General features: G+C 52.2%; 1 protein-coding gene across 1 annotated transcript in view; it reads left to right on the top strand.

Moving 5' to 3' along the window:
• SRL (sarcalumenin) overlaps positions 1-18,731 on the top strand; it is a 35,496-nt gene extending 16,765 nt beyond the window's left edge. The window contains exons 2-7 of the mRNA XM_014793489.2: positions 7,636-8,733; positions 11,124-11,225; positions 12,249-12,344; positions 15,506-15,622; positions 16,365-16,598; positions 17,788-18,731. Of these exons, the coding sequence (XP_014648975.1) occupies positions 7,636-8,733; positions 11,124-11,225; positions 12,249-12,344; positions 15,506-15,622; positions 16,365-16,598; positions 17,788-18,599 (2,459 nt within the window). The 3' untranslated portion in view covers positions 18,600-18,731. The remainder of the gene's footprint in view (positions 1-7,635; positions 8,734-11,123; positions 11,226-12,248; positions 12,345-15,505; positions 15,623-16,364; positions 16,599-17,787) is intronic.
• Positions 18,732-19,647: the final 916 nt, after the last annotated feature.

Below are 19,647 nucleotides of genomic sequence, written 5' to 3'. Positions count from 1 at the left end.
TCATTCTCAGACAGACGTGCGCTTACATATGGGTCTGTGTAGACATCCCCTAAGTTGTGTTTGCGTTGGGAGCAAAGTGCAGGGTCACCTCCCATCAATGGGGGTGGAAGGAGTCTGGGAGGTGTAGAGGGGAGGGGAAGCCATGCGTGACCTCGGAGTGGCCCTGGAAGTTTCTGGGTGAGTCAGGGCTGACTGGAAGTGGGAGTCAGGGACTGTAGGAATTAACTTGGGGCTCAGCAGGACCAGATCTGGGCCCTGGGGGTGCTGACAGCTAGGGCCCATTCCTGTCCCAGGCCAGCTGGAACTTCATGGAGAGAGCAAGGCTACCCCCAAGGCGCCCACAGCCCCTTGAACGAGCTGCTTCTAGCAGGGAGAAGGGGGAAGGAGCCGTGGGCAGAAAGAGCTCTCTTGGCTCCCTGACTGAGCCCCCAGAAACAGAGGGTCAGAGGGAGTAGAGTGAAGGTGCGCCAGCTTGGCTCCTGTCCCGAGCTGGTTCTGCTTTGGCCCACTCAGTGAACTTGGGATTTGGCCTGGTATCTTTGCTCTTCTAGGAAATTATTATTATTATGCCTGACATTTGTTGACTGCTTTTAAACAACATCCAATGTTTAAAATACTCCGAAGGGGTTGGCAAAGCAGGTATTATTATTTGCATTTTATGGGTGAATGGAGCTGGGTGAAGGGGAGTGAGGAGCAGCCCACAGTCATGTTGCTGGTTAGGAAGACGCTAATGAGCAGAGCCCAGCTCTCCTGACTTCCAACTGCATCCAGAGAGTCCAGTCTGGCTCTCGGTCATGTAGCAAAGGAAAGCCCTGAGATGTGGTCGTGGCCAGGCTGGGGAAGGTGTCACACCCATTTCCCACGCTTGGGAATCAAGCAGACTTCCTCCTGCTTCCCTGGCCTGGGGATGAGGTGGGTCTGGTGTCATTACTCCCCCCACCTGCCAAGCCCGCGATGGTTCTGACTCGAACCCAAGGCGTCCATCTGACTGGGACCTTGGGGAGCCACACTCCTTTGGCTCCCAGTGGGTCTCTCCCTGGCTGGTGCCCAAAAGTTAAACCATCAGCCCTCTCAGAGGTCATCCTCCAGATCCCAGGAAGATTCTATTTCTGTGGGTGGGTAGGTAGGGGCCGGGGGTAAGGCAGCCACCTGCCTCAGTCTGTCTCAGAATCCAGCCTGCACCTCTCCCTCCTTCCTTCCTGTCTCCTGCCCAGCTTGCCCCTCTGAATGGAGGAAGTACTGCCCAAGACTCCTACAAGGACTTCTGTTCACTTCAGGCAGGGCCAATCTCTGGGAAAACTGGGTGCTCCACAGAGTGTCTCTATAATAATGGAGTCACACCGAGGGGCTAGGGATTAATGTTTTGCTTCTTCCAAAGGTATTTGCCTTTTGAAAGTGAGTGCTCATCCATATTCATGAATCCTCTGGGCATCAGTGACAAGCATGTGTATACATGGTTGTGGGATTGTGGGCAATTTCTCCCGTACCCCCTAAACCAAGAATTCCCAGGAATTAGGGGTGGGGAGGGGGGTGGAGTTATTCTGCCAATTATCTGGACTTTATGGGTTAAAAACCATTGTCTTAAAATCTTAAACAATCATTTTTAAAGGGAGGAAGAAGAGGGTAGACTGAGGAGTCACTGTCCTTCTAAGGCTGACTTACCCCCTCTCATTTGTGGGGGGCAGTGGCATGGTGCTGGGAAAGCTCATGAGACTCAGAGTTGGTGGAGAGCTGGGTTCTAAAACCAGCCCACTGCTGACTAGCCTAACTAGCCCTGTGGTCTTGGGACAATCACTTATCAGAATTTTAAGATCCTGATCAGTGAAATCAAACCAGTTGGTCTGTGAGGAGGTCCCTTGTGACCTCCAATCCCATAAGTTTTTCTGATTGGTGCCTTTGTCATTGTATCCTGTCCCCTGGGTGAATCATTTTGGGGCTAGAGTCCAGCCAGGGACAAGCTGTCCTGGTGGGATTAGCCTTGACTTTGGAGCTTGGCGAGGAGGCCAAAGAACCTTCCAAAATTGGCTGCCTCATTCACTGCACTGTAGTCCCCTTGTCTGGGGGGAAGACATAGAGGCCAAGAGGGTGGTGAGAGAGGGTCTCAGTGTCCTGGGAGAGTGCGGGCACTTCCCTTCCAAGGTCATTTTCAGCGTCGGCATCTGCAAAGCTTTCTGAAGGCTCACCCAAGAAGAAAGGACAGGAGTCCCTGAGTGGTGAACATTTACTCTGCAAATGAGGTCAAGAAAAAATGTGATGCCAGAAGAGGCCACTGACCCACGTTGGCCAGTCCAGCAGTGCTCAGAGACAAGATCTAGAACACAGAAGGGGTCAGTCTGCCGCTCCAGCTCATCAGCCGTGCTGATGAGATGAGCAAGAGTTTGGGCAGAGGAAGCCTGGGAAAGAAGTGGGACTCCCTGGATGCCAAGACTGCTGTTCCTGACTCCCAGGGACAGAGGTGTCCAGGGGTAGAACTGGAAAGTGAGTGTCCCCCCAGGACTTTATTATTGATGACTCATCTGCATAATTGTGTGTGAGTAACGGTCAAAGGTATTTTCGTTGTGTGTGACTTTGAACTCCATAGTTTCAGTTCATATGGATGAGAAGTCACATGGAAGAATAACTTTGGCAGATCCTAAGGAGACTTGGACAAGTGGACTGAGTTTACATTCTATTCCATGAAGATATTGAATATAATTGTATTTATTTATTTATTTTTTCCCCAAAGCCCCAGTAGATAGTTGTATGTTATAGCTGCACATCCTTCTAGTTGCTGCATGTGGGACGCGGCCTCAGCATGGCCGGAGAAGCGGTGCGTTGGTGCGTGCCCGGGATCCGAACCCCGGGCCGCCGGCAGCGGAGCGCGAGCACTCAACCGCTAAGCCACGGGGCCGGCCCGAAGATATTGAATAAATTCAGCACCTAGAGGTGAGCTCAAAACAGGTCAACCAAATAAAAGATCTCAGGTTCTGACCTCTCTTCTCCCATTTCCAGTTTCAACTTCTAGACAGACTCCCTGACACTTGGCGCTGAGGGCGGCTCAGAGCAGTGGTTCTCAACTGCTGGTGCTCATTAGGACCACCTGTGAAACACGCAGGTTCCCACTGACCCAACCTGGAGCCTGGGCGTCTGTGCTTGAAACACTGTGCAGGTCATGGACACCACCCCCACGTGGGCCAGGAGCACTGCTTTGTTTCCTGGCCTGAGTTCTAGCCCATCCCTGGAACGGCTTGTTGAGCAAACAGCTTGACTTTCCTGTGTCTGCTTCCTCATTTCGAGAGAGGCTAGTATTCCTCGCTCTCCCTGCCTCAGAGGGCTGCCAGGAGGATGCAAGAGGAAGAAGATGAAGCTACTTTGGGAAGCATGAAGTTCTGTGTGGAGGCGAGACAGCATCTAGCTCAGTGCCTGGAATAAGCCGATCAGCAAAGTGAAAAGATGCTGTGAGGGGGCTCCTTGGGCTGCTGGAGGAAATGATCAAGAGGAGGCTAGAGGAATTTTCAGGAGAGAGGGAGGGGGAGGCGGGAGCAGTGTTTGTCAACCCCCTCAGGCAGTGGGACAGATAGACTCAAAGAGAGCTGCTGGGCAGGAAGTACAAAGGGGGTGCTGAACCTCAGCTCCTTCATCTTCCCTCACCTCCGAGTCACTTTCATGGAACCCTAGCACTTCATGGGACGTGGTTTGCGAACTATGTGCGGGGGAAAGCACTCTAGACTGAGGGCCATGAATGTGGGCTCTGTCCCAACCCTACCCCTGACCTTGGGCAGGTCTCCAAAGCTCCCTGGCCGGAGCTTCCTCCTCTGTAGTTGGACTCACTCAGGTCCTTGGCAACTCCACAGTCCTCTGAGTCCATGCAAAAAGTGCTTTGGAATGAGCTAGGAACTGGGGAAAAAAATCAGGTCTTTGGTGGTGGAGAGAGGAGAGAGGAATTGAGCCTGGGGCTCCTGCTGAGGCTGTGGGTGGGGGAAGCAGCTAAAAGGCTGACCCCCAAAGAAAAGCTTACTGTAGAGAAGGTGTCAGGAGAGAAAGAAGAACCGGTTTATGCCATGCTCTATCCAGGGCGTGAGCGGGGCTGGGGCACTAGCCTGTTAGGCGCATAGACCTTCCCGTGATCTCCGGGGCTGAGTAGGGGGCTTGCTATTCGTGTACTTTGACGTAAGCACCCAGGCCTGTCCGGGGCTGGGGCGGCTGCCTTGGCAGCAGCACATACAGTACTGTACTGCATGTCCTAGGACAGACCAAGACTCATCTTACTGGGTTCTCAACCCCTCAACCCAGGGTGTCTGTCCTGGGTCCTTTGCGCCCTCCCCCAGCTCCTCCTCCAGGGGCCACTCGGGGGCTTCAGCAAGACGCTGGGGAGGTCAGGGAGGGAGGGAAGACACTGGGTTTGATTTCACAGAATTGAACTGAGTTTAATCAGAGGCTCTCCAGAGGAGAGATCGGGCCTAATGGCATAGCTGCTTCCTGGGGATTGAGTGCTGGGGGCCCAATGGCACAGCTTGTTTCATTGAGAGACTTTCTGTCAGAGAAGTTACTTTTAGCCTGTGAAGGAAGCTCATAGGGCATGAAGTCATCACCCTCGGCCTTTTTCACTCCAAATTGCTTAGCAGAAGGTCGGGGGCAGCTTGGCACTAAGTCATAAAAACCAGGGAAGAGTATGGATATAAACGTGTATACACACATGCACACACCTGACTTCCTGTCCAGGGCCCAGGAGTGGAAATATGCAACAGTGTGAAGGTCATAGTTAACCCCCAAAGTCTGGGGAACTCATCTCGCTTGGGACTATGTAGCACTCTCACCCCCACTGGGGACAGAGGGTGTTTTGATAATATCAGAAATGCCACAGGCAGTCAGACCCAGAGTCTGTTTGGCCCAGTATCATCACCATCAAAATCACTATCACTATCATCACCACCACCATCACCATCATGACCATGACCATGACCATCACCACCACCACTACCACCACCATCACTACCCTACCATCATCATCATCATTGTCAACATCATCAACAGTAGAGGGCAACAGGGTCCTATGGAAAGGGCTGGATTCCCCAGAGGAGAAGCCTCGCCCACTGCTATTCCAAGGTCACATGCCAAGACCTGTGTGACTCATGCAACTTGGGAGCGCCCAGTGGGCACACAAGAGGGGAGGGGCCGGGATCAGAAATCTGTGGGTCAGGATTATTTGGTTTAGCAGCAGTTTGCAGCTTTGGCTGCATGTTAGAATTACCCAAGAATTTTTTTTGTTGAAGTCCTGATGCTGGGGATACACCCGAATTCAATCAGAACCTCTGAGGAGGGGGAGAGGAGTGGGACCAAGAATCAGGGGATTCCAATATGCAGCCAATGCCAAGAATCACTGGTTTAGAGGCAGTTTTATCAGGTGGTGTAGACCAGCCCTTCTCAAACTGTAATGTGCAAAGGAATCACCTGGGCATCTTGTTGAAGTGTGGATTCTGATTCTGTGGGTCTGGGCTGGGGCCCGAGAGTCTGCATCTCTATCCAGCTCCCAGGTGATGCTGATGCTGCGGGTGCCCAGACCACACTCTGAGTAGCACAGATGTAGAACCCCGTTCTAGGATCAGGCAATCTCCTTTGCAGCTCTGGAGTTAAGTGGTCAGCCAGTTGCTAGCTGTGTGATGTTGGGCAGTGTGTTGAGTGTCTCTGATTCCAGTCCTCTCATCTGTAAAATGGGGATAGGAATAAAACTTGTTTTACAGAAGCAAGTAAGAGTAAGTAGGTGGAGTAAGATCAAGTAAGTAATGTTTTATATATAAAGTGCTTTGTATCTCATATGAGATATATTGTCTATATCTTGCTGCTCAGAGGACTGTCATTCTCCTTGGGTAAAACCAAATTCCTGCCATAGATTTTTTTCCAGAGGGTGAGGGGCATAGAGATGCAGGCAAAGGAATCAGGATGTACAGGTATTCAGGTGGTAATAAAAGAAAATTTTAATGAGTAACTACAGCTCCTCTACTAAGGGACCAGGAATTCGTATTGTACCCAGATCTCACCACAGACCTCTTCACGGCACTTTCCATGGGTCAGGCAGGTCCCAGCCCTGGGAACACAGGGAGGATTAAGCCCTGGTTCCTGCAATCCAGGAGCCTGGAGAGAAGGCATATGTAGGGAGGGGGAGGGACCAGTGGGAAGGGGTGCCCCTATGCTCCCCTGCACATCGTGCACGGAGGGCCTGACAAGGGGTGAGCACTTCTGGGTTCCAGTCACCCATCAGCCACCTGGTGTCTTGGGCAAGTCAAAGACTCTCTAGACCTTCAGCTCTGAAGTCTGGCTGATGGTAATAAAGGGGGTTTGAACGCGGTCATGAATGTGAAAGTGCTTGGGGAACTGTTGTATCAATATGCGGGGCTCCTTTAGATAAAAGGCACCCAAAGTTCCCATCTTTCTGAATTTGATAGCAAGTTGCATCTGTGGGGACTAATGAGAAAAGATTTGTTCTTGGTCCCTAAAGGCTGCCCCAGCTTCTGGGAACAAGATAGGTGGGTACCCCGAGGCAGGGGCTTTTCTTTGTGGGAGGCAGGGATGGGAGTACCAGGCTGTGGCCTGAGGGAGGGGCGTCTGTAGCCCGCAGAGAGGTGGGATGCTGCTTCCTCAGAGGGAGTCCTCGTGAGTCATGGGAGCCCTGGGGGCTGTCTCAGCTTCCCCACGGCAGGGCCCCTCTGGTCCCCTCATCCCCGGGGGGCCTACAGCATTCCCCCTCCTCCTTAAATAGGTCCCAGCCTGGGTGGGAGGGGGCAACCGTCTCTGCTGACCCCATTTTCCGGATAAATTACATGCGTCCCTTGACAGAGGTCTCTGGCATGGACCAGGCCCCTACCTCACTCTCCTGCTTTGCTCTACCAGTGCCCTCAGCTCTCCTGGTAAAGCGACAGGTCCTCAGAAGGGGATCCCCTTGGGAGGGGTTGGCTAAGGTCACCAGGAAGCCCTGGCCCTGCCTGTTTTGGATACTTCCTCCTCCTCAGGCCACGTCCCCTCTAATCTAAGGTACCGAGGCCAGCAAATGCCTGCCCTTAAGGGGACAGAGTTGGATGTGCGACTTAATAAGGTCGAGAGCCACAAGTAATCCCCTAAGTACTTTGCTGTGTAACCTGAGATGATCTGGCCCGCACACACCTGTTTTCACTCCTTTGCTGATAGCGGTATAAAAAGCATGCTTAATGACTCTAGGAACTGACAAGGGGTGGAATGTCCATGCATCTGTCCTATCTTGGAAAGATCTCCTAGTGAGCCAGGCTGCAAGGTTGAGGAAGGACTGGAAGGGCTCTCCTGAGTGTCCATGGCTACACAGTCATCAGGACCCAGTGGGGAGACTTGAGAGCCAGGGGCGGGGTGGGGCTCTCGGGGTGGGCCAGCCACTTACTCCCTCAGTGATGGATGGCAGGTCTATAACTGCCCCAGCTGCAGCTTCTGCATCTTGGGAGGGAGGCAGAATAACGCCCGCTCTGCTTGCCGCACGTGGCAGTCACGAAGACCAGGGAGGTCGGGTGTGCCACTGCACGCCAGGCCCGCACCTCACTCCCGAGGACGGGAGCTAGCTTGAGTTAGACTCTTTTGAGAAGCAAAGCGAGTGCCAACCCTGTGAAACTGACCAATCGTGTTCTAATCATTTAGAACTGCAAGCTTCCGCTTCGGGTGGCACAGAAGATGTTGGCAATTTGTTGGAGAATCATTTCTCTGCTGGAGACGCAAGTCTAGAGGAGAAGGAAAGGGCGCTTTATGCAGAGGCGGCCTCTCAAGAGAAGAACCTGCTCCTTCACTCCCCAGATGGCAGGGAGGCTGGGAGCTCGGAGAAGACCACTGCTGGGGCCTCTGCTGCCACCACCCCCGGCCCGGGCTCTGATCCTGAAGCCAGCCTCTCCAATGCCTCAGCCTCAGAGTCGGCTCCCCCTGGGGACCCTGTGGGGCCTGGGGAGGAAGAAGTGGGCCCACCAGGAGCGAGCGCCCTTCCTCCAGAAGGGGACAGGGGCCCTGAAGAAGAGGGGAGGCCAGACCTCAGTGCGGGAGAGGGCCCAGCAGAAGAGGGGGCTGGGCTTGGGGTCCCCACAGAGGAAGCTGCCAGCAGGGAGATGGAAGGACAGGCTGGGAGTGGCATGGTCCCTGAGGAAGCCGAGGAGGTCCTAGGGGACAACCCCGAGCAGGAAATAGCAGTGGGGGCTGCAGAGCCTGAAGACGCAGGGGCCTCTCCTACCGTGGAGGAGGTCGAGGAGACAGAAGGTGAGGGGAGCCCAGGGCCTGATCAGGGCCCAGAAGGGCCAGATGGAGTTGCGGATGTGGACATAGAAGCCATGGAGGGGCCTGAGGACCAGGGGGAGCCTGGCCCCAACCCAGCTGTGGAGACCGGGGGCGCACAGAGCTCTGAGGCGGGGGACGCCCAGGAAGACAGCCCCCCAGAGGGCCAGGTGCCAGAATTGTCCCAGGAAGACGAGGACGCAGCCTCCTCTGAAGAAGAGGGTGGCGACCGCAGTGGAAGCGAGGAAGAAGGAGGGGTTCCATCCCAAGAAGAATCAGAAGAGGACAGCGGCGATGGGGCTAGTTCAGAAGAAGCAGGGGGTGAAGAAGCAGAGGAAGCCAGAGAACCCCAGGAAGCAGCAGAAACCCCAAGCCTTGGGGCCGAGGGGGTCGAGCTGAGCCCCGAGGAATCGAATGCAGGTCCCGAGGGGGATAAAGCCCAGGATGCAGCAGCAGAGGAGCCGGAGGAGGGGCCTCAGGGTAGGGGATTCTCAATTGCTCCCAGCACCTTGGGCAGCTGCACTATTCCTGGAAATCTTGTATGTAGTGGGACAGGCAGGGACAGGGCGGGGCGGGAGAGCCCCTAGCCTGCCCTGGGTTTGCTGAGTTTGAGGTCCTGTCCAGGGTACTTGGCCCCTGGGGTGCCTTTGCGGCTGCTCATTAGCCACGTATTCCCAGTTTGGAGGGTCCCAGTGAGGGGCTGCAGCATGGAGGGCCCAGAGGGACCTGGTCACTTCTGAGTTAGGCCCTTAGGAGCCTGCCTGTTAGGATCCCTCGATGCACTTTAACATGGACCAGTGCCTAAACCTGAGGGACAAGGGACATAGTGGCAGGATTTGAGACCCCATGGCAGGCTGATGGAGAGATGTACAGGTGGGAGTGGGTTGGGAGCCCCCCGGGGGACCACACTGTTGGGCTAACACCTGGGATCTCCCCTTGAAGACTATGCCACGTCAGGCAAGGTGAACAAGGACTGGGGTCTTGATCTTGATAAGAAATCTCAGGCTGGCTGTGACACTGATGTCCCACAGATGTCCCCCCAGAGCAGCAGCAGCCACCCTCTCAGGACTGGGGGACGGGGACAGGGGAAGGGTAGGGCAAAGCCATTGGGCAACGTTGGAGACACATTGCATCCTAGGCATGGCCAGGACGCCCCGTGGCCTCACGCACCAAGTAAGCTGTCCAGACTGAGGGCTGGCTTTTAGGATGGGGGTACTGGGGCAATCTTCACCTTCCAACGTGGCTTCCCCACAGGTTTCCTTGCAGAATTTAGTTTCCATGTTGCTTGTCAAGTGCTTGTACACTCCATTAACGGGAAAGGCCTGCCGTCAGCCAGCTCCTCCTCTTTCTTTTCTTTTTTTTTTGGTGAGGAAGATTGGCCCTGAGCTAACATCTGTGCCTATCTTCCTCTGTTTTGTATGTGGGATGCTGCCACAGCATGGCTTGATGAGTGGTGCGTAGGTCTGCCCCTGGGATCCGAACCCACAAATCCCAGGCCACCTAAGTGGAGCGTGCGAACTTAACCACTACGCCACTGGGCCGGCCCCTCCTCCTCTTTCCCTGTCCTCCCTGTTCTGGGTCTGAGGTCGGGCTGGCTGGGTCTGATCTCGATAAAGAATCACCCTCCAGAGATACAGCATGAAGCATATTGATTCTTCTTTCCTTCCCATCCCTCATGGAACTGGTCTCCCTCTCCCACAGGCCCACATCCATCCCACCTCTAATCACCTAAAATCCTTTGTGCAGTTGGCCAGGGTAGAAACTGTCTCCTGGGGAGCCTGCAGGCGGTCACGGGTGTCTCTTGCTTGGTCAGAAGCAACAGTTGACGACCCACCCCCACCCCCGCCCCCACTCCTGGCAGCGGCTCCTCCCACCCATGCTCCACTCAGCCTCCTTGTGACCCTGATAAAAATGCTCATTCAGTCAGGTGAGTTGTTTGCTTAGAACCCCTCCCTGACTTCCAGTGCCCTGAAGATGAAATGCAGACTCCCCTGTGACCTTTAAGACCATGCATGGTCAGCACCTGCGGAACTCGCTTGCCCCCAGTGTCAGCCCTCGCCTCCTAAGGCCCAGCGCCCTCTTCCTGCTTCTTGCTAAACAACGCCTGTCTCCTGCCCTGATCTTTTTTTTTTTTTTTTTTAAAGATTTTATTTATTTATTTTTCCCCCAAAGCCCCAGTAGATAGTTGTATGTCGTAGTTGCACATCCTTCTAGTTGCTGTATGTGGGATGCGGCCTCAGCATGGCCGGAGAAGCGGTGTGTCGGTGCTCGCCCAGGATCCGAACCCGGGCCGCCAGTAGCGGAGCGCACGCGCACTTAACCGCTAAGCCACGGGGCCGGCCCCTCCTGCCCTGATCTTTACCTAAGTAACTCCTCACAGCGCATCTCAGCTCATAGGCGGCCCTTCAGGGAAGTATTCTGTCTCCTCCTGCTAAGACTTCCTAGGCACACTTCTTAGGCCCTCATACCTTCTGGAATCTTTCCTTCCATGGCCACATCACCGTCTGTAATCATTACATTACTTTTAAGATGATTTCTCCCCTCTCCCCACTAGACTGTAGGAAAACTCCACCAGGGCAGGAGCTTGTCTGTTTTGGGCACCCCTGCATTCCCAGCACGATGCTTGGTGCTTGGCACACAGTCGGTGCTCAATGGGTGTTTGCTGAAGGCATAAAGTGGATTGTGGAGTTTAACAGAAGTTGAGTGTGGATTTTCAAAGTCCCTCCTAGAGTCAGAACTCCATTCAGTTGAACTTGGTAAGCCTTCGTGCAGCACCTCCTCACAGCCCGCCCCTGCCCATCTTCCAGGGGGCTGAGAGCCTGGCTGGCTCTTAGCTTTGCCCTAACCTTGCTCTCTGTTTCTCTCCCCAGAAGAGGCGGAGGATGTGAGTGAAGAAGCCCCATTGAGGGACCGCTCCCACATCGAGAAAACTCTGATGCTGAATGAGGAGAAGCCTATTGATGATTACCCGGGTAACTGGAGGCTTGGGGATAGGGATGGCAGAACCTCAGGGGCTGGGGCTCTGGGGCCAGTGGGCACCCCAGGGAGGAGAGCCCTGGAGATGGGGGCTTTGTGGAGGAGGCTCCTCCAGCAGGGCCCAAGACTGGGGGCTCTGGATTGGCACGGGGAGGAAGGGCCATCTAAGCAGAGGGACCAGCGAAAGCAAAGAGGGCAAATCCCAGTGCCGCCGCTGGGACTCGGCCCACGGGCTCCGAGCTGTGTCCGGGGAGTGTTGTTAAGAAGAGTTCATCAATTTGCTTTCATTTTTACAGTTTATAACGCCCTTTCATGTCTGGTATTTCATTTCGTTCTTGTAATAACCCAAGGCTTTCGCTGGGACTTACTCTCTCTTCTCAATTGATGAGCCAAAGCTCGGAGGGAGGCAGCAGTTTGCCGTGTGCACAGCTAGAGAGGGGCTGGCAGCATGAGGTGGGGATCTAGAGAGCCCAACCCTCTCTCCCTCCTTCCCCCTGTCTGTGCTGGTGAGTCCTTCCTCTTCCGTGCTTCTCCCTGGAGCCACACTCTTCCCAAGAAGATGCCCGGGATGTCTGAATCCTCCCACGGGCAGCAGGGAGTATGAGACAGGTGAGGGGCCAGGATGGTCGTGCCTCCTTGCCCTCTAAGCCCGAGGCAAGAACAGTAGAGGCGGGGGCAGAGAGAAAGAGACAGGTTCCTGTCTGCCGTCTGCCATAGAAAGGCCTTCGCTAGCTGCCGGCTAAGGTGGAGCTTTGGGACACACTATCGAGGGGAAGGAGAAGAGGGTTAGGTCTAAAAAAAAAAAAACAACTCAGGGGGCTTTGGGGGTTGGGCAGGGGACGCCTTCTGGTTTACAGATTTCTGAGGGTTGGGATGTGGGTCAGCTCCCTCCAGGAATGCTAATACACAGGCCCCTGCCCCTCACCAGGCCCTCCCTGGGGAGAAAGCTGGCTTCACAGCGGTGCAGCCGCCTGGAGGACCCCCATTTGACCTCTCCCTTCACCCTTCTCTGCCCCCAGTGGTGCTGCAGCGACTTCGAAAGATCTACCACTCGTCCATCAAGCCCCTGGAGCAGTCTTACAAATACAACGAGCTTCGGCAGCATGAGATCACAGGTACCCCTTGTGTCCGGAGGTTGGGCCTGCACCTCCAACCTGTCCACATGCCCCCGTGGCCACGCGGGTTCCTGAGCTCCGTGCATGGTGGGCATGAGGACATGTGGAGCTGATCTCTCCTAAGGACTCAGAGAGGGACAGAGACCTCAGTCACGTGAACGATCCTTTCCCTGAAAGCATGCCCCACAATTTGCACAGGGTTTCACAGAGAGTATTTCATGTGTAAGCACTCATGCTTCTGTAGTGCCCTGGTTTCCAAGGGTGGTGATGTCAACTCGATCCCTTGTGGGCTCAAGAGCTCCTCGTTCACTTCCAGGTCATGTCTGAAGTCCTCTCATTGGCCTGGATTCCCTCCCTCCTCCTCATCACTCCTCCTGGTTGGCTTCCCTTGGGTCTGGATTCTTTTAAAAATTGATTTTCAAAATAATAAAAATAAGGTATACTTGTTGCCAAAAAAATTCAAATAGTACAAAATAGTATAAATTGAAAAATAAAAATCCCTTTCTTGATTTCCAGCTTCTCTAATTCTACTCCCAGAGACTCCCATTGTTCTAGTTTCTCGTGATTCCTTCCAGACGTTTCCTCTGCCTACATGAGCATATACGAGTGTGTCTTTTCTGTTTGTTTAACAAAGATGGGATCTTATCACACAACTCTGTGTGTGTGTGTCTGTGTGTGTGTGTCTGTGTGTGTGTCTGTGTGTGTGTCTGTGTGTGTGTGTCTGTGTGTGCGTGTGGTTCCCCTGCTCTTTCTGCCCCTCACGTGGATGTACCACACTAGATAACCACTACCTTACTGATGGAAAACAGGCTGTTTGCCATTTTCTGTTTTTGTAAATGTTACAAACACCACTATAATCATTACATATTTCATGCAAATATATTTGTAGGATAAAATTTTAAAAGTGGAACACTGAAATGAAACATTTTGATAGTTACTGCCAAATTGCCTTAGGTTGTACCAGTTTGTACCCACAACAGGATATGAGAGTTCTTGTTCCCCCACAGCAATGCCATTTTTAAGTGTTATTCATCTTCAAAAGATTTAACAACGGCATCTAATAGTTGTTTGAATGGTGAGTGGTATTGCACATCTCTTTCTGTGTTGATTGGCTATTTCTGTATTATCTCACGTGATGCTCTTGATGGCTATAAAGTGGGTAGGTGACATCGGGTATATATTATTCCTGCTTTACAGAAGAGAGCCCCCATGCCCAGAGAAAGGCTGGGCTCCCTAGGATCACAGCTGGAACTAGGAGCTGTAACTTTCTCCTTCTCTGAGAGAGGATGTCTGCCCTGCTTCACAACTACCTCTACTGTTTCTCGCAAGTCTGAGAGCAAACGGTCCTCCTCGGCTCCACAGCGCACGTGCAGGCGTTGGTGTGAGGGTGCCAGCTCCAGTGCTTTCCTGTCCTCCACACTTGCCTGCCTTCTCTCGCAGCCCCCAGACCTGGCGGCTTGGCCGGGGAGGCTGCGGGCTGCCCAGGGAGTGGCACTCTGCAGGGAGGGCATCTGGCTCCTGACCTCACTGTCTGGGTTTGGCTCCTCTCCCCTCGGCTCTTGCAAGTGCTGGGCACTCCGCTGTGCCTCTGGGCAGCCTCCTCCGGAAGCTCCGCTCCTGGTGTCTCACCTGGTGCCTCCTGTATATGCCAGTAACGCCCCCTGCTGCGGAGAGCTGAAACAGCGGCCCCTGGAAAAGCCCTGTTTGTGGTTTCTCCCGCAGGCGAGCTGGAAGCTCCAGTTCCCCTTGGTGTCACCTGGGCCTGGGTAAAAGAGACCTTCTGTAGGATCTCTGTGGCTCCTGCCACCCCCTCAGCCTGCCTGTCCCTTCCTGTCCCTGAGCCAGGGGTTGACACCCAGAGATGTGAGCGGCTCATTGTGTGTATTTACAGGCAGGGAGGAATGGGGTAGGGCCATGGTATCAATTTCAGGCAATATTTATGTGCCTACTGCTTACAAGACACCATCTGGGTCTTCTAGGATTAGTTTTACCTTAGAGAAAGAAAACCAGCGCATCTAGAAGCAACGTGTAGACTAAGAGGAGACTGTACTCCTCTTCCTATGAAAAAGATGGGGAAGGTGATGTCTTAATATTGCTTATATATGCATTAAAATATCTGAAAGAATATGGAGGGGATGTGATGGCCTAGGCAGACTGGAGACAGGGATGGGAGACTTTTCACTGTATATCTTTCTATACTTCTGATTTTTGAATGAAGAAATTAAATTAAACTGGAAAAATAAATAAATAAATAAAGGAGTGCCTCCTGCTTTGAGGCCTGTCCGCCAGGGTCAGGGAGACGAAGAGGTCTGGAGAAATTTAGGTGCTAAATGACGCAGGGCTGACCCTCTGCCATGGTTCAGAGAGGGGCTGAGGAGCTGGGGCCTGCAGGTCAGCAATGAGAATGACCGCATCCCATGTTGAAAGCCTCTCCCTTCTCCTTCCCGCCCTCTGGTTTTGAAAGCACTGGAGAACTCTGCTTTGTCTTCTTAGGGACCCAAGTGGAGTGGCCCAGGCAGGGTGTTCTCCCCCACATTGGACACAGGGACAAGAACCCAAGAAGTGCCAAGTCAGTGCTTGGTCTTGGGACCTGGCAAATTTGTCACGGACTCTGGAGTCTAATATTGGAGACTGGCTCCAGCACCCAGGCTTGGGCTGAGCCTAAGGTGGGATTGGGGGTCACGGTGGAGGAAGGTGAGGCTGGGGACAGGCAGGGCCTGAGTCCAGGCCTCCCAAGGTTGTATAAGCCTCTGTCATATCCTTTCCTCTGTTACCAATCCAGATAGTAGAGTTTTAACCTCTCCCCACATGGCAGCTCTCTCCCCACCTTTTCATGAGCTCTTCTCCTCCAGACCTAAACCAGGAGACCTCACCCAGGGTGAGCTCTGAGTCAGTGTTTGTTGACTTCACTTAGTTCTCCTTCTGGTGCTGGTGTGCCAAGGATCTGTGCAAGGCCCAAATGATGTCTTCTGGTGTCTTTTAACTGGGTGATTGCACTTGTATAGCAAGAGGTATGCCACCGATTGCTACACGCCATCTGGTCCAATGTAGAGTTCCACAATCCAATTAGATGGACTGGGACACAGCGTGAAGAACTGTGTCACTCTCATAGTAAGGAGCTTTGTTAGTTCACTTCCGTTTCTAATTCCTGCTGCCTGCAGATGGGGAAATTACTTCCAAGCCAATGGTGCTGTTCCTGGGGCCGTGGAGCGTTGGCAAATCCACCATGATAAACTACCTCCTTGGGTTGGAAAACACTCGCTACCAGCTCTATACAGGTAACAGCGAGATTTTCTTGAGTGATTGTTGGTATTTCAATGTCATATGTAAAAACACTATGAAAAATTAAAACATTCATATGTGTCTTCAATATAATAATGAAAATTACATACAATAAATCAGCAGGTACTCCCATGTTCATAGCAGCATTATCCACAATGGCCAAGAGGTGGAAACAACCCAAACATCCATTGATGGATGAATGCATAAACAAAATATGATCTATTCATGCAATGGAATATTATTCAACCTTAAAAAGGCATGCGTTTCTGAGACATGCCACAACATGGGTGCACCTTGAAGACACTGTGCTAAGTGAAATAAGCCAACACTAAAGGACAAATATTGTATGATTCCACTTATGAGATACCTAGAGTAGTCAAATTCACAGAGACAGAAAGTAGAATAGAGATTCCCAGGGGCAGGAGGAAGGGGGACGGGAGTTACTGTTTAATGGGCACAGAGGTTCAGTTCAGGAGATGGATGGTGGTGATGGCTGCACAACAATGTGAATGTACTTACTGCCACTGACCTGTACACTTAAAAAGGGTGAAAATGGTAAATTCTGTTATGTATATTTTACCACAATTTTTTAAAAAAAGAAGCCACTAGCTTAGCAAACTTAGTATCTAATTCTTGTGGCAAACCCTACCTGAACACCTTGCTTACCCGCTTACTCTGTGGTAGTTCTCTTCCCCAGGGATGACTGTGTTCCTACTAACCTGGTGCCCATGTATGCAGGTGCTGAGCCTACCACCTCCGAGTTCACAGTCCTCATGCACGGGCCCAAGCTGAAAACCATCGAGGGTATTGTCATGGCTGCTGACAGCGCCCGGTCCTTCTCACCCCTCGAGAAGTTTGGCCAGAATTTCCTGGAGAAGCTGATTGGCATCGAGGTTCCCCACAAACTTCTGGAGCGGGTCACTTTTGTGGATACACCAGGCATCATCGAGAACCGCAAGCAGCAAGAAAGAGGTAATTTAGCACTTATTTCTGAACAGCATGAGCTTTGTTTTAGAAAATTGTTTTCGACCGTGGGTGGTAGGCAGGCGGGGGAGAGGTAACGTGGCCAGCATCGTCCAAGACCATGGGCTGTGTTCTTTGCTTCCAGCCCTTTCTTGTTGTCACTGTGGTGCCACTTAGGTGTGGAGTATCTCATCCTCTTACCTCTCCAAGGACCAATGTGGTTGGGAGGCGATCAGTATTTTCCCAAGGAGAGGGAGGGCTGGTCTTCACTGTAAGCAGCAACTTGAGGTCCACGCTGGGGCTGAGTTGTCTTTGGAAGGCCCAGGCTGCCCTGGGTGATCAAGGGCCTGGACCAGTTGAGTCCCAGTCTAGGTCTGCTTGACCTTTGGCTCACTTGGGTCTGGGTTGAACCTGACCTTCAACTCTTCCTAGTCCCAGTGTCTGCTTTACCAGGCCTGCTTCAACATAAACCTGTGTCAGACTTTCCAAAGCCCCACTTGCCTTCAGGTGGCAGGAGAGTGCCACTTTGGGTCCAGCAGGCCCTAGGCTATGACACAGGCCACTGGGTATCGCCACGATGCAGGGCTGTCTGCAGGGTTGAGTCATAACCGGGTATTTGTAGGAATATATGACCAGATGGTGGATCTCTGTTTATGGTTATAACTCTCATTTTGGTTATAACCAGACCTTGTTTTATTACTAGTAATAACATTATCACTAATAATTATAATAGTAAATTAACCTTTATTGCACTCCTATTATGCATCAGATAATTTTATGCATTACTGGTTGATCATTGTAGAAAATTTTCAAGACAGGTATTCCTAGTCTCCTCGTTTTGGAAATAAGTTAAAGGAATTAAAATATATTGAGCACCTACTACGTGATGGGCAGTTTTAGTTATGTGCTTTCCTATATTTATGGCAACATAGTAATCTTTATATCAACTGGGGTGTCATTGTTCTTCTTGCCATTTTGTAGCTAAAAGGCTACAGCTTAGAAGCATTAAAGCAAGGAGCAGGCTGTTCTTGGTCAAAGGTTGACAAAGAGCAGGAGATATGCAATTAATTCTTTACAAGCCTTCAGAAGCCCAGGAAATCCCTAATGCCATTAGTTCCTTCACCCCATGGAATGGTTTGGTTCTGGAAGAACCTGGGTAAGGGCCGCTCAGCTTGACCTCTCGTTCCCTCTCCCCAAGGTTACCCCTTCAATGATGTGTGCCAGTGGTTCATTGACAGAGCCGATCTCATCTTTGTTGTCTTTGACCCCACCAAGCTGGATGTGGGTCTGGAGCTGGAGATGCTCTTCCGCCAGCTGAAGGGGCGTGAATCCCAGATAAGGATCATCCTGAACAAGGCCGACAACCTGGCCACACAGATGCTCATGCGGGTCTATGGGGCCCTCTTCTGGAGCTTGGCCCCGCTCATCAACGTCACAGAGCCCCCAAGGGTTTATGTCAGCTCCTTCTGGCCATACGAGTACAAGCCCGATACACACCAGGACCTGTTCCTCAAGGAAGAGATCTCCCTCCTGGAAGACCTGAACCAGGTGATCGAGAACAGGTTGGAGAACAAGATCGCCTTCATCCGCCAGCATGCCATCCGGGTTCGCATTCATGCCCTCTTGGTCGACCGCTATCTGCAGACTTACAAGGAGAAAATGACTTTCTTCAGTGACGGAGAACTGGTCTTCAAGGACATTGTAGAAGATCCTGATAAATTCTACATCTTCAAGACCATCTTGGCAAAGACCAACGTCAGCAAATTTGACCTTCCCAACCGTGAGGCCTATAAGGACTTCTTTGGCATCAACCCTATTTCCAGTTTCAAGCTACTGTCCCAGCAATGCTCCTACATGGGAGGTTGCTTTCTGGAGAAGATTGAGCGGGCCATCACCCAGGAGCTCCCTGGCCTCCTGGGAAGCCTTGGGCTGGGGAAGAATCCAGGTGCTCTCAACTGTGACAAAACAGGGTGTGGCGAAACCCCGAAGAATCGCTATAGGAAGCCCTAGGTTGCTGTGTCGCCATCCTCGGGTTCCTACTGGTGAATGAGCTTGTATCCTAACTGTCTGAGATGTCCTGGTTTATTAACCCTTTGAGCCACACTGGCAGGAATCCTTATGAATTGGAGATTTGGGAATCAATTGAGGCCAGTGGTGGGGGAAGGGGTGGGTCGAGGGAGAAGAGTGGAAACTGTGAATTGTAGTGTGTTTGTCCTGTTGCTTCAATTTGGGGGCCTGATTGAGGCAAATCAGGCCACACCCGCTTTCCTTGGGTCCTATCTCAGAGGGACAGAGAGCAGCTAAATTCTAGTATATACTGAGATTAATGAGTCAAATAAGCTAAAAGCAGCTGAAATTCCTTTTTCCCCTATAAGCTGGGAGAATAGAGAAGCCTTGAGTTCTGTAGGGCTGCTAAGGCCCATCGTGGCTGCCTTCCACCCACTGTCTTCTGTGTGTCCCCCATCCCTGGGCTGCCTCCTAAGCTTGAGTTGACTTCAACAGGGACAATCTCTTGGGTCTGAATCAACCTGGGTTTTGAGCTTCCCCCCAGGCCCTCTTCCCTCCTCCCTCAGGGCTGGGGGAATGGTTTAGGATACCAGAACACTAAGAGAGAACAACAGTTCCCAGGCTAGGAGAAGGATCTGCTTCTCCCATGCCATCTCTCTGACGTAGTCTTCTAAGCCAGCTGGGAAGTTCAGTCCCTTTCTTGGCCCCAAGAGGTGAGTGTTCCGTGTATTCAGGTAATTTACTTCTTGGAAGTAACTTTGGTGAAAGTCCCGGAAGGGCTCAGAGGGTTAATTGGTTTGCAGTGTGTCTTTGTCTATTGCATGTCTTGGAAAACTCAGACCCCAAAGGCGTTGGGTTTCAGAGGGGACAATGGAACCTTGCTCCTTTTTATCAGGGACTTCTCTGGGCAGCCCACCTCCCCCAAATTTAAGAGGAGGCTGTTTCCATAACTTCTCTGTGGAGACACTCGGCAGAAGAGTTGTTCCTTCCTGGTTTTCATCACCATGGCTTTTCCTTTCCCTTCTTCTCCATTCCCTGATGTGCCAACACT

The sequence above is a fragment of the Ceratotherium simum genome, chromosome 26, assembly GCF_057802395.1.
Source record: "Ceratotherium simum simum isolate JZ-2026a chromosome 26, ASM5780239v1, whole genome shotgun sequence".
Taxonomy (NCBI): Eukaryota; Metazoa; Chordata; class Mammalia; order Perissodactyla; family Rhinocerotidae; genus Ceratotherium; species Ceratotherium simum.
This window is presented reverse-complemented; position numbering and strand designations above follow the sequence as displayed.